Raw genomic sequence first — 13,905 nt, forward strand, 5'->3', positions numbered from 1 at the left:
GGAGAAATTGTGCGACTAATCGCCCCAGATCAGTCCCCAATAAAACATTGGTTGGTAGATGTTCATCCACCCCCACTTCCCTCCACCCTCTCCCAGCACCCCAGTCGAGGGGAATCAGGGCCATTGGGAAGGAGTGGTGGACACCCCCCGCCAAGGCGACAGTCAGGAGTTTTCCCGGGATAAAGTTTTCAGGGGGTACCAGTTCAGGGCGGACCAGTGTTCTGTCGGCCCCAGTGTCCTTGAGCCCCACAGTGGGGGTTCCGCCTACGGTGACGGGGTGTAGGTTTTCGCAGGCCCTACCACCCGCCTTCCTTGCCAAAAGGACAGTTCCAGTGGGCCCTTGGGCCTTGGATGTGGGGTTCCTCTTCTGCCTCTCTGGGCAACCAGAGCTGAGGTGTCCAGGCAGGTTGCAGGAAAAACACCTGCGAGTGTCAGAGGTGGGCCGGGCACTGGTGGATGAAACAGGACCTACGGGAGGTCGGCTGGTAGGGGCAGGGGTGGTTGTAGTTGTCATCTTACCCCCTTTCCAGCTAGTGGTGGACGGCTTCCGCACCTCCGATGCACGGTTGGCCACATAGGCGTCGGCAATCTGGGCTGCTTTTGAGGCCTCCTTGGGCTCTCGGTCCATAACAAACTGTCGAACCTCCACAGGACAGACATGTAGGAGTTGGTCCTTCACCATGAGGTCCTTTAACTCCTCAAAGGTTGTAACGGACAGTCCTTGGATCCACTGGTCAAAGGTGCGCTGGAGCCCACCCTCCAAATCGCTGTAGCTGTCATGAGGTCCGAGCTGGAGGGTCCGGAATTTTTTTCGGTACACCTCCGGAGTCAGCTGATACTTCCGTACTAGGGCCTGCTTTATGGCCCCATAGTCTCCACTCTGCTCTTGAGGGAGACTGGCAAACGCGTCCAGGGCCTTGCCTCGCAGCCCTGGGGTTAAGTATTGTGCCCATTGTGTTGAGGGCAACTGGTACTGCAAGCAAGTCTTTTCAAATCCCCTCAGAAAGGTGTCCAAATCCCCGTCCTTTTCCATCACAAGAAAGTGCTCCGGTCGGGGCTTAAAGCTGCTGGCATTATTGGACTCACCGTTTAGTGAGGAAGATGTCTGCTGCCGGGCTTTGAGGATATTCAATTCATGGTCTCTCTGGGCTTGGCGCTCTCGCTCGGCTCTCTCAGCCTCTCGCTCGGCCTGAGCCTGGCGCTCGGCTCTCTCAGCCTCTCGCTCGGCTCTCTCAGCCTCTCGATATTGCTGAATGAGGCTTAGCCGTCCCTGCCGGTCATCTGCAGCGAATTGTTGTAGAGCCATCTTCAGGAAAGAGTCCATGTTGCCCCGGTCACTGCTCTGGCTTGCAGTTGATGGTGGGGACTCTGCAGAAGCACTATCCTGGGCTTGGCTTGCCTCCTCTTCTCCAGCACTGGGGGAATGAACGTGCTCTGCGTCCCATTGTAAAAGTTCTTTAATGAGGTCCCTGCCTCGTTTTGCCATGGCCATCAATCAACTTGGATCTGCAGAGTGCAGCAAGAACTTCCTTCTTCTGCTGATTGTACCAGGCTTCTGACACAGCATCCATAATTGCCAAATAAAAGATAGGATAGAAAACAAGAGAGAAGGGGAGGGGTAACTGCTACACGTACAGTATTGTTCCAGGTATATTTAAACACTGAGTTCAATCCTCAAAACTTTTGCAAGTTTTTAGTGAAAGGTATGATTGCTCAAACCAGATCACTAATGCTTTATATATCCACCGCTTGCCACCAATTTGTCACGAACAGCCGGGGAAGTCCCTCAGAAATCCGCAGCTGTTCACTTGATTTTGTTACACACGACTACTCTCTAGCGCCCCCCTTGTCTGCAGGCCACTTTTGGTACTGCAGGGACAATGCATAAGATGAGGCTGCTGAGCTGATAATGCCAAATATTGGAGGTCTCACAGCAAGGGTAAATGTATATCTCTGATTCCTGCTAATGGAATATTTATATACCTCGGTACCCTTACTGATAGCACTCCAATAATTCTATGCAATAACAATTACGCTGCCACCACCCAGACTTTCTACAGGTAGCTGGGAACCCGTTTCAGATAGCATAAGGCCCTTCGGGGTTTTGGATTCGTATATAAAGCATAAGGAAAGAAACTCTTAAATTTTTATATATTTAATCCGAAAATAGGCAGTGTTTAAAGAATATACAGAAATTTACAAAAGGGAACAATACACATTACGGCATAACAGTTACATAAAATAAAAGGTATAAACGTGAAACTTACTAAGCTTGTGCCATAGAAGTGACGTCTGCTTAGGGAGTAGGAGGGAACTCCAAGAGATGTTAGAATCGGCCAGCATCACCCTTCATGATGCCCTCCTCGTGCTGACTGAGCCCCCAAGACAGGAACTGTCTCTTATGCTCTTGCTAGCCCCCCTTGCCTGTGACATCATTTTACAGTCACTTGTGGGCTGGGCTTGAGATGGTCACAAAGTTCCATAATTCTAGGGTTTTTCATATCTTTGCCCCTGGGTCACACAGGTGAAAGATATTAGCGTCATATTTAATATCTCGATTTTACAGTTACATTGATACCAAACACAACGCCTCTAGCACAATTTTACTGGCCAATACTAATTTGTCGTGATTCCGTCGATCTCCTCGTCAGGTGAGACGGTGCGCTGGGTTCCGCACGACGCAGGGATTCTGGCAATGTGTTTTTCATCTTTCTAGCATTAAAGTCGCACTTCAAAACCTGCTTTGGGAGTTTTCCCGCCAATATTACAAAGAATTGTCTTTCTCTGCAGCTTTTGGCTTTAGTTCTACCATCACCCAAAGTCATAAATACCTTAAGCTTCCAGGCCAATCAGATAATCGCCATGACGACCTGTGGCTGGTGAAGAAGAGGGGGATGAAGTCCTTTCAACAGTTCTACATGACAGCCTAACCTATATATTTCTAAAGATCTTATACCGTATGCTAATGAGCGAGACAACTAGTCCCCTAGGTGTTAGTTCCCTGGCCAGTCGCCCCTCATTAGCATGTTAGTACACTCCTGTGGTTGTGCTATCATGCTAATGAATACGCAGCGTCACAGGATGATCACTCACCTCTCCGCTGCCATCACTGGATTTCGGCTCAGAGCGCATGACCCCGGAGTTTGTTTTTACTGTCTAAGGAGCAAGTTTTGACTGCAGAAAGAAATACAGCCTTTAACCATAACATTGAGGGGATTTGGTTTCTGTCCTTGTTATTGAGGTGGCTGGATAAATTGAGCCAGTATGTAACTACAAAGTATCATGCAATGTCCGGCACACTAACCCAGGACAGTACAACTACTGATCTCAACTAGGTTGTTCCACCGTGTGGACAACTGGCAGGAAATGTATGCAAATCAGTCCCAAAGAAGGAAAAATATTTTCCAGAACAATTCAATTATTCCAGAAAATTGGAGTGCACCCTGTATGCATGTATAATAACATCTGACTCTGCACTGGGAAAAGCTGTTTCTATACATATGTCAGCCGCAAAAAAGTTTATACCCTGCCATCATACAGCGGGTGAAATAAGTATTGAACACATTATCAATTTTCAAAGTAAATATAGGTGCTATTGACATGAATTTTTCACCAGATGTCGGTAACAACCCATCCAATCCACACAGGCAAAGAAATCTAACCATACATGTCAATAAATTGTGTGTGTTAATGAGAAATGACACATGGAAAAAGTATTAAACACATAAAATGATGGAAAGTCATGACAACACCTGAAATTTATAAGTAATTAGAAAGCAATCTTGCCCCTTAGTGAAAAATAATATCATCTGATTCAACGGATGGCCTATAAAAAGGTGTCTCACTACTAAGGTGCTACACAAGAAACATCTCATGATGGGTAAAACCAGTGAGCTGTCTCAAGACCTACACAACCTTATTGTTGCAAGACATACTGATGGCATTGGTTACAGAAGAATTTCTATACTACTGAAGGTCCCAGTGTGCACTGCTGAGGCCATAATCCGGAAGTGGAAAGAATATAATGCCTACGACCAGGCGTTTAAAGTTTGCTTAACAACATTTAGACGAACCTGTGAAATACTAAGAGAATATAGTCTGGTCCGATGAGACCAAAACTGAACTCTTTCGATGCTATAATATAGACCATGTTTCGAAGCCAAAAGGCAAATCAAGCCAAAAATACCATACCAACAGTGAAGTTTGGAGGTGGGAACTTCTTAATGTGGGGCTATTTTTCAGCATACAGCACTGGCAAACTTTATATTATTGAAGTAAGGATGAATGGACAAATATACCTAGACATTCTTGATAAAAATCTGCTGACATCTACCAGGATAATGAAAATGAACCGAGGGTGGAGATTTCAGCAAGACAATGATCCCAAACACACAGCCAAGGAAAGTCTCAATTTGTTTTAGGCCCCCTTCACACGACAGTGAAAAACACTGACGTTCTTCACTGACGTTCTTCACTGACGTGTAAAACACGCACATGTCCCTCCGTGTTCCGTGATTCACGGCACACGTGGGTTGTCCATGTGCAATCACTGATCCCGTGATTGCATATGGACATTACTCACCTGCCTTCACTGCTGCTGTCCATGGTGCTGAAGTCTCTGTCTCTGCAGCGTCCGCCCACCGCTCTCTGAAGCTACCTCCGGGTCGGCTGTTCCTGCTTTCATGGATATTCATGAGCCAGGAGCGGAGGCTGCACAGCGCGTCACTGGAAAGGTGATTTGAAAATGTTTATTATTTAATATGTCAGTGTTTTTCTGGTACGTGTTTCACAGATCACACACGGATCACACCATAGTGTGGTCCCTGGGTCATCAGTGATGCCAGAAAAAAACTGACTTGTCTCCGTGCAGAATCACGGACACGCGTGTACGCTGCACGGAGACACGTTCAGTGAAAAATCACTCATGTGTGAGCAGACCCATTGATTATAATGTGTCTGCGTATGTCAGTGAGTCTGGTACGTATAAAAAAAAGCACAAACGTACCAGAATCACTGACGTGTGAAGGGGGCCTTAGAGAGAAAATAAAGCTGCTAGAATGGCCGAGCCGATCACCTGACTTGCATCCAGTAGAAAAAGTATGGAAAAACCTAAAGTTCAGAGTTCATAGGAGCCCAAGACTTACAGGATATGAAGAGTGTTTGTGTGGAAGAATGGACCAAAATCACACCTGAGCAATGCATGCGTCTAATTTCTGCATAGAGAAGGGGTCTTGAAGCTTCATCACCAACAAAGGCTTTTGTACAAAGTATTAATCACATTTCAGAAAGCGCGTTCAATACTTTTTCCCTGGGTCAATTCTTTTTATTACACATTACTAAATTTATGGACATCTATTGTTTGATTTCTTTCCTTGTGTGGATTGGATGGGTTGTTACTGACATCTGGTGAGAAATGAATGTCAATAGCACCTTTACAAATATATTTACTTAGAATATTGGTGACGTGTTCAGTACTTATGTCACCCGCTGTGTTTTGCTCATTTTCTTTAGTATGCCTCTGTAAAGACTGTGGCCACCATTGGACAAACACTTTTTGAATGTTTATGCCCGACAGTAGCCAAGTGACGTGTGATATTAGCCATAGGCCGGTTTAGCCCGTATGTCCTGGTCCGTATGTGCGCTGCGATGCCCGAGAAGGGTCTGTAGGTTCTGGTCAGTAATGGCGGCCTGTACACGGGGTGTGAGACACGGCTGCGCTCCTACATGTGAGTGGAACTTGTATTTATAAATGCACGGCCATTAACCAAAGGCAAGACATTTGCACAGTGGCCGTGCACCAATCATTATACTGCTCAGTTGTGACTGTGGCTGCCTGTCCTGACACAAGGCGCAGTCTGATTTCCCTTCTGTACATTACATCTCTTGGACAGTACACGTTTATTGATATTTGTCCATTTTTACAATAAAGGTAAATGCGCTTGCGCAGTCCGTTGCTGTGGTAACCAGAGGCGATGTGGTGTTTTTTTTCTCTCTGTCTTCAACAAACTTTACTTTGCGGGTCATCCGTACGTAGGCGTCGCAGCTAGTTGCTATAGTAACTAGAGAGCATAGATTTTTTTTCAAAGAACTTTATTTAGCGAGCAATTCCCCACTTGTGAGTGAGAGAATTGGCGGGTCGCGGTGCATGCTGGGAGAGAGGGAGGTTTGAGCGGTGACACCGGCTGGCGGAGGAGTCTGCTGCTCCCGGTGTGAGTACAGCACGGCATTGTGCACGGGGCTCTCTGCCTGTCATGGCGGCACAATAAATGTACATGTCTATAGGCTCCCCGTATACACACACCCTCTCTGGCCGGTTGTATTCAGTCTGGGAGGGATGGATGTCGTCTTATGTGATACGTCCTGTGTAGCTGCTGGGACCAGTGATCAGATCAACATCAAGGAGGATCGAAAGCTTCTGCCAAACTAAGAGACCCCAGAGCGGCCCTAAAATAGGACCAGCCCCCCTACACAAAGACCCCCAGACACGGCTCCCTCTATGCAGACGCCCCCAGACACGGCTCCCGCTATGCAGACACCCCCAGACCAGGCCCCCGCTATGCAGACGCCCCCAGACCAGGCCCCCGCTATGCAGACGCCCCCAGACCAGGCCCCCGCTATGCAGACGCCCCCAGACACGGCTCCCGCTATGCAGACGCCCCCAGACACGGCTCCCGCTATGCAGACACCCCCAGACCAGGCCCCCGCTATGCAGACGCCCCCAGACACGGCTCCCGCTATGCAGACGCCCCCAGACACGGCCCCCGCTATGCAGACGCCCCCAGACACGGCCCCCGCTATGCAGACGCCCCCAGACACGGCCCCCGCTATGCAGACGCCCCCAGACACGGCCCCCGCTATGCAGACGCCCCAGACACGGCCCCCGCTATGCAGACGCCCCCAGACACGGCCCCCCGCTATGCAGACGCCCCCAGACACGGCCCCCGCTATGCAGACGCCCCCAGACACGGCCCCCGCTATGCAGACGCCCCCAGACACTGCCCCCGCTATGCAGACGCCCCCAGACACTGCCCCCGCTATGCAGACGCCCCCAGACACTGCCCCCGCTATGCAGACGCCCCCAGACACTGCCCCCGCTATGCAGACGCCCCCAGACACGGCCCCCGCTATGCAGACGCCTCCAGACACGGCCCCCGCTATGCAGACGCCCCCAGACACGGCCCCCGCTATGCAGACGCCCCCAGGCCAGGCCCCCCCCCGCTATGCAGACACCCCCAGGCCAGGCCCCCCCCCCCGCTATGCAGACACCCCCAGGCCAGGCCCCCCCCCCGCTATGCAGACACCCCCAGGCCAGGCCCCCCCCCCCGCTATGCAGACACCCCCAGGCCAGGCCCCCCCCCGCTATGCAGACACCCCCAGGCCAGGCCCCCCCCCGCTATGCAGACACCCCCAGGCCAGGCCCCCCCCCCGCTATGCAGACACCCCCAGGCCAGGCCCCCCCCCGCTATGCAGACACCCCCAGGCCAGGCCCCCCCCCCGCTATGCAGACACCCCCAGGCCAGGCCCCCCCCCCCGCTATGCAGACACCCCCAGGCCAGGCCCCCCCCCCGCTATGCAGACACCCCCAGGCCAGGCCCCCCCCCGCTATGCAGACACCCCCAGGCCAGGCCCCCCCCCCGCTATGCAGACACCCCCAGGCCAGGCCCCCCCCCCGCTATGCAGACACCCCCAGGCCAGGCCCCCCCCCCCCGCTATGCAGACACCCCCAGGCCAGGCCCCCCCCCCGCTATGCAGACACCCCAGGCCAGGCCCCCCCCCCCGCTATGCAGACACCCCCAGGCCAGGCCCCCCCCCGCTATGCAGACACCCCCAGGCCAGGCCCCCCCCCCCGCTATGCAGACACCCCCAGGCCAGGCCCCCCCCCCCGCTATGCAGACACCCCCAGGCCAGGCCCCCCCCCCCGCTATGCAGACACCCCCAGGCCAGGCCCCCCCCCCCCGCTATGCAGACACCCCCAGGCCAGGCCCCCCCCCCCGCTATGCAGACACCCCCAGGCCAGGCCCCCCCCCCCCGCTATGCAGACACCCCCAGGCCAGGCCCCCCCCCCGCTATGCAGACACCCCCAGGCCAGGCCCCCCCCCCCGCTATGCAGACACCCCCAGATCAGCCCCCCCCCCCTATACAGAGACCCCCAGACCAGGCCCCCGCTATGCAGAGACTCTGGACTAGACCCGACAATTTAACAAATACATACCCCAGATCAGACTCTTTACACTAGGAAAACCCCACACTCCTAAAAGAAAAAAAAATACAAACTCCTTCAACTAATAGACATCAGACCCCCTAAAGTAAGAGACCCCAGATAAGACTCTGCTAAATCAGTCAGTTTCGGACCAGGCATATTTTTTTTTTCCCCGTACAAGTGGTTTAAAGAGCTGTAAAATAATTCTGTTGTTTGGATAGTCAAATACTTTTATTTTGTGATTATTTTTTATTTTTTTTTTGGAGCCTACTGTTTGTTAACTTCATACGTGCTGACAATTTAACACCCCCCAAAACAAAAACAAAAAACCCACTATTCACCTCATCCAGTTTTGCCCCTCCTGATCTCCACATGGTTGGTGCAATCTAATGATGTCATCTGCTTCGCTCTCGGAGGCACAGGCTGACTCTGACGGTGGCCTGTTCATCACTGTATGCAACAAGGTCATAATCCCAAGGATGCAGATACTGGTGAAATTGAGATGGCGGCCGCGTTGGTTAGGGGGTGTGAAGGGGGGCCGGGTCGTGCGGGGGAGGCCACGTGGGGTGGCTTTATTTTCAGGCCATTGGCTGTCTCTCTCCATAAAGGGCCGCACTTTCTCAAATTTGGCTTTAAGGCAATCTGTCAGCAGGTTCTGAGAGCAGCATGATGTAGGGGCTGATACCCTGATTCCAGCCATGTGTCACTTATTTTGGCTGCGTGCTGTAGTTTTAGGCCTTACTCAAACATCGTTTTTTTCACGTGTGTTTTATCCATGGTTGCACACACAGTCTGTCTATGGCTGTTAATGTGCACATGAAGAACGGAAAGTAGGAGTCTCATTTTAGGCCTTGTGTACATAGTGATATGAAAAATAAAAGTTTAAAATTTTAGCAATACACTTTTAATATAAAAATGGATTTCAACAATAGTGGACACATTTTCTATAATATTTTCATGTCTGTTTACTAAACAAGAAGCAGTGTGGACTGACAGGCAGCACGATCCGACCGCCCATCCTGAAACTTACTGATCGGAAATCATTTAAATGCCATTTAGACAGTTCGACAGGTAAACCAAAGCAAGCGATGCACACAGCGCGACTTAGAACAGTGATCTTATGTGCTGCACAGAAGGAACGAGGGTTTTGCTTGTTCATTGGGTGATTGGGTGTTTACACGGCAGCCTGTTTACACGGCAGCCTGTTTACACGGCAGCCTGTTTACACGGCAGCCTGTTTACACGGCAGCCTGTTTACACGGCAGCCTGTTTAACACGGCCGGATAATAGTAAAACAAGCAACAACACTCATTCGTAATCATCTTGCAGTGGATGGGAATGTGCACACATTAAGTATTTGCTGTGGGAAGTTCTGTATCCCTTGGCAGGAAATGCGCAGTGTATAATACACGTGTTTTTTTAGTGCAGATGTTTTGCCACTCATTAGTATCGGTGAAATCTGCAGCAAAAAACACAAATAATTGACATTCTGCAGATTTAAATCTGGAAGTAAAAAAATAAGCAACGTGTGCACGAGACTTCAGGATTCTCATTCACTTTGCCGGCATCGGGGAAACCCTCCAGATTTTGGGACACAGCTACGCAGAAAAAAATGACAAAACTACAACATGTGCCTGGGCCCTCAGTGGCCTTTTAGTCTTAATATTATAGTAAAAACCCTTTTTAATTTCCTTCCTGTTCCCTGAAATACAGCTTCATGTTAAGGGGCGCTGTCCCTGTGCCCATGACCTAAGCAGAGGGAGGATGACTGCGGTACACAGCTGTACTCCTGCCACTAATGGGATCTCTTTGAAGAGGTTATCAGGTCTGTGAGCTGAGCACCACTCCAGCTTTTGGGTTTTATATTAGTACTAGAGCGGTACTTCTCCTGCCCCCGGTCTTATACTCACCCTCCGGCGTCTTCATCCTCTATCACCGCCACTCTGGTCAGTCTCCAGTGATTTGTGACCTGACAGCAGCTCCAGTGTTTCCTGGAGCAAACTTAGTCACAATGCAATACAAGTCTATGAGAGCCTTGTTCTGGCTCTCATAGACTTGTATAGAGACCTTGTGATATAACTTCTGACTTCCGGCCAGTTACAAAATGGCGTCTCAGGACAGGGACGGTGTCAATAAAAGGTGAAGACGCCAGAAGGTGAGTAGAAGACCAGGGGACTTAAACTTATAGCACCAAACCAGCAGGGCTTTATCTTGGCCAGCTGAAATGCACATGGGACCATTATAGTCTTATAGTCTTTCTAAAGTCCAGGCTGAGACTTGTGAAAATAATTAAACTCTTCCTGTGACTTTGTCCAGAGTAAAAATAATTGCCAAGACTGATCAGATGTTTATTTTCCCATCATCTTTAGCTTCGCTGATCTGACGCGTCTATGATTTGAGCAAGGGAGACAATGCCAGGTGCAAAAATTATTAAAAAAATATAATTACCCCCAGCTCTTGCTACTTTGTCTCTCTGCAAATATTCATCTCTGTGCAAAGTGGAATTATTGTCATTATACAGTGTTTCTGTGGTACACCGTGTGCAGAATTATTAGGCAAGTTGTATTTTAGAGGATATCTTTTATTATTGATCAACAACTATGTTCTCAATCAGCCCAAAAGACTCAAATATGAAACCTTAATATTTTTGGAAGTTGGAGTGGGATTTTTTATATTTGGCTATCTTAGGAGGATATCTGTTTGTGCAGGTAACTATCACTGTGCAGAATTATTAGGCAACTTAATAAAAACCAAATATATTCCCATCTCACTTGTTTATTTTCCCCAGGTAAACCAATATAACTGCACAAAAGTTAGAAATAAACATTTCTGACATGCAAAATCAAAACCCAAAAAATTAGTGACCAATATAGCCACCTTTCTTTATGATGACACTCAGCAGCCTACCATCCATAGATTCTGTCAGTTGCTTGATCTGTTTATGATCAACATTGCGTGCAGCAGCCACCACAGCCTCCAGACACTGTTCCGAGAGGTGCACTGTTTTCCCTCCCTGTAGATCTCACATTTTCTGAGGAACCACAGGTTCTCTATGGGGTTCAGATCAGGTGAATAAGGGGGCCATGTCATTATTTTTTCATCTTTTAGACCTTTACTGGCCAGCCACGCTGTGGAGTAGTTGGATGCATGTGATGGAGCATTGTCCTGCATGAAAATCATGTTTTTCTTGAACGATACCGACTTCCTCCTGTACCACTGCTTGAAGAAGTTGTCTTCCAGAAACTGGCAGTAGGTCTGGGAGTTGAGCTTCTCTCCATCCTCAACCCGAAAAGGTCCCACAAGTTCATCTTTGATGATACCAGCCCATACCAGTACCCCACCTCCACCTTGCTGGCGTCTGAGTCGGAGTGGAGCTCTCTGCCCTTTACTGATCCAGCCTCTGGCCCATCCATCTGGCCCATCATGAGTCACTCTCATTTCATCAGTCCCATAAAACTTTTGAAAAATCAGTCTTAAGATATTTCTTGGCCCAGTCTCGACGTTTTATCTTATGTTTCTTGTTGAAAGGTGGTGGTTTTTCAGTCTTCCTTACCATGGCCATGTCCCTGAGTATGGCACACCTTGTGCTTTCTGATACTCCAGTAACATTGCAGCTCTGAAATATGGCCAAACTGGTGGCAAATGGCATCTTGGCAGCTTCACGCTTGATTTTCCTCAATTCTTGGCAGTTATTTGGCGCCTTTTTTGCCCAACACGCTTCTTGCGAGCCTGTTGGCTATTTGCCATGAAACGCTTGATTGTTCGGTGATCACGCTTCAAAAGTTTGGCAATTTCAAGACTGCTGCATCCCTCTGCAGGACATCTCACAATTTTAGACTTTTCAGAGCCCGTCAAATCTCTCTTCTGACCCATTTTGCCAAAGGAAAGGAAGTTGCCTAATAATTAAGCACACCTTATATAGGGTGTTGATGTCATTACACCGCATCCCTCCTCATTACAGAGGTGCACATCACCTGATTTACTTAATTGGTAGTTGGCTCTCAGCCTATACAGCTTGGAGTAGGACAACATGTATAAAAAGTATCATGTGATCAAAATACTGATTTGCCTAATAATTCTGCACACAGTGTATAATGATGTAGTATTATTTATTTCAGATATTCTCACTATGAGGAGATCAGCAGCTCCGAGCCAACAACTCGCCGGAAATGCAGCAAAAAGGCCGCGCTTTATACCACCTGTCAAACTGAACACGTGTCCAAATGTGGGAATTGTGACAGCAGCATTACAGGTAATGGCGGTACTCGTCTCCTAGTGTGTATGAAGCCCAAGGATTTTGTATGGATCTGCAGAAAGTAATCAGTGCCTCCAAAATTTCACTTAGTAACTTTGTAAATACTGTGCGGGAATCCATCATTACTTGTGCTGTATACACCAGTCTGGAGAAAGCCCTGCTGGAGCAGGGGGCACCAGATCCATTTAGAGGCACTTGCGTCTTGATGAGTTTGGTGCAGATTTTGCCTGCCTGTGCTCCAGGTATGAGCCAGATTACATTTCTGCTATCATTTCTGCTACTTTCTGGAGTAACATTAGCTTGACCTTCTATTCAGAAACGTGGTAAAACTAAAGACCCTCATTTTTTGACTTTTGAATATCAGAAAATGATACTTCTCCTCTTCCCTACATTGGACAAACTGGTACATCCTATATTGTGGTGTGTTCCTGCAAATGGACAAAGCAATAGGTTCTGCTGATCTTGCAGGCACAGGGGTCGGGAGCTAAGCTTCATTGACAGCCGAGACCCGGCCATTTAACTCCCTAAATGCTGCAGTTAATAGCGATCACAGCATTTAGGAGGCTGGGAGAGGGAAGGCTTTCCCTTTCCTACCCAATTCAGACCCCTGTTATGTGACCACAGGGTACCAATTTTTGCCATGGCAAGCCAAGGTCAAATGACAACCTCTGGGGTACCTGGTTACGGTGGCCTGTTAGACCATGCCAAAAGCAGGGTCTAAGGCTATGTGCGCACGTTGCGTAAATACATGCAGTTACGCTGCGCTTTGTAGCGCAGCGTAACTGCATGTGTCCTGCGTCCCCTGCATAATCTATGGAGATTGTGCAGGGACCGTGCGCACGTGGCGTCTTAGAGTGCAGCGCTTTGGCTGCTGGCAGAAGTGCGCGTTCTAAGAAGTGACATGTCACGTCTTCCGTGCGCTTTGCCGGCAGCCCCTGCTCTGTCTATGGCAGGAGCTGCAGGCAGAGCGCATGGAATCTGTTTTTTTTTTTTTTTTTCACTACGGACATTTTCTGCAGCGATTTGAAGCACACATGTGCTCTTCAGATCGCTGCAGAAAATTCTGCAGTGACTGTACGCAACGTGCGCACGTAGCCTTACAGGTGTTCTGTCAGTATCACACTGACAGGTGTAATGAATGCATTACACCAGCGATCAGACTAATAAATGTTAATATCCCATAGGGGAACTGAGTAAAATATTAAAAAAAAAATATCCACAAATAAATGCAAAAAAGAAAAAATATTATACCAATAAACACGTATAGTTATGTAAAAACAAAAATAAACAAAAAAAAAAAAAAAGTGCACATATTTGGTATCTCTTCATCCGGAGCAACCTGATTTATAAATTTGTCATACAGTACAAGCGTGGCAAATGTTAGGCTGCTTCATCAAACTGTCGGAAAAAAGGTGGAATAAAACGCGATGAAAAAGTCAAATAAAAATAA

General features: G+C 48.6%; 1 protein-coding gene across 2 annotated transcripts in view; it reads left to right on the plus strand.

Moving 5' to 3' along the window:
• Nucleotides 1-6,125: 6,125 nt before the first annotated feature.
• The window catches only part of RAD54B (RAD54 homolog B), a 136,954-nt gene continuing 129,174 nt past the window's right edge, over nucleotides 6,126-13,905 (plus strand). For both annotated transcript variants that reach the window (XM_075353040.1, XM_075353041.1), the window contains exons 1-2: nucleotides 6,126-6,209; nucleotides 12,319-12,452. In XM_075353040.1, coding sequence (XP_075209155.1) covers nucleotides 12,330-12,452 — 123 coding nt within the window. In that variant the 5' untranslated portion in view covers nucleotides 6,126-6,209; nucleotides 12,319-12,329. The remainder of the gene's footprint in view (nucleotides 6,210-12,318; nucleotides 12,453-13,905) is intronic.

This window comes from Anomaloglossus baeobatrachus, chromosome 6 (assembly GCF_048569485.1).
Source record: "Anomaloglossus baeobatrachus isolate aAnoBae1 chromosome 6, aAnoBae1.hap1, whole genome shotgun sequence".
NCBI lineage: Eukaryota > Metazoa > Chordata > Amphibia > Anura > Aromobatidae > Anomaloglossus > Anomaloglossus baeobatrachus.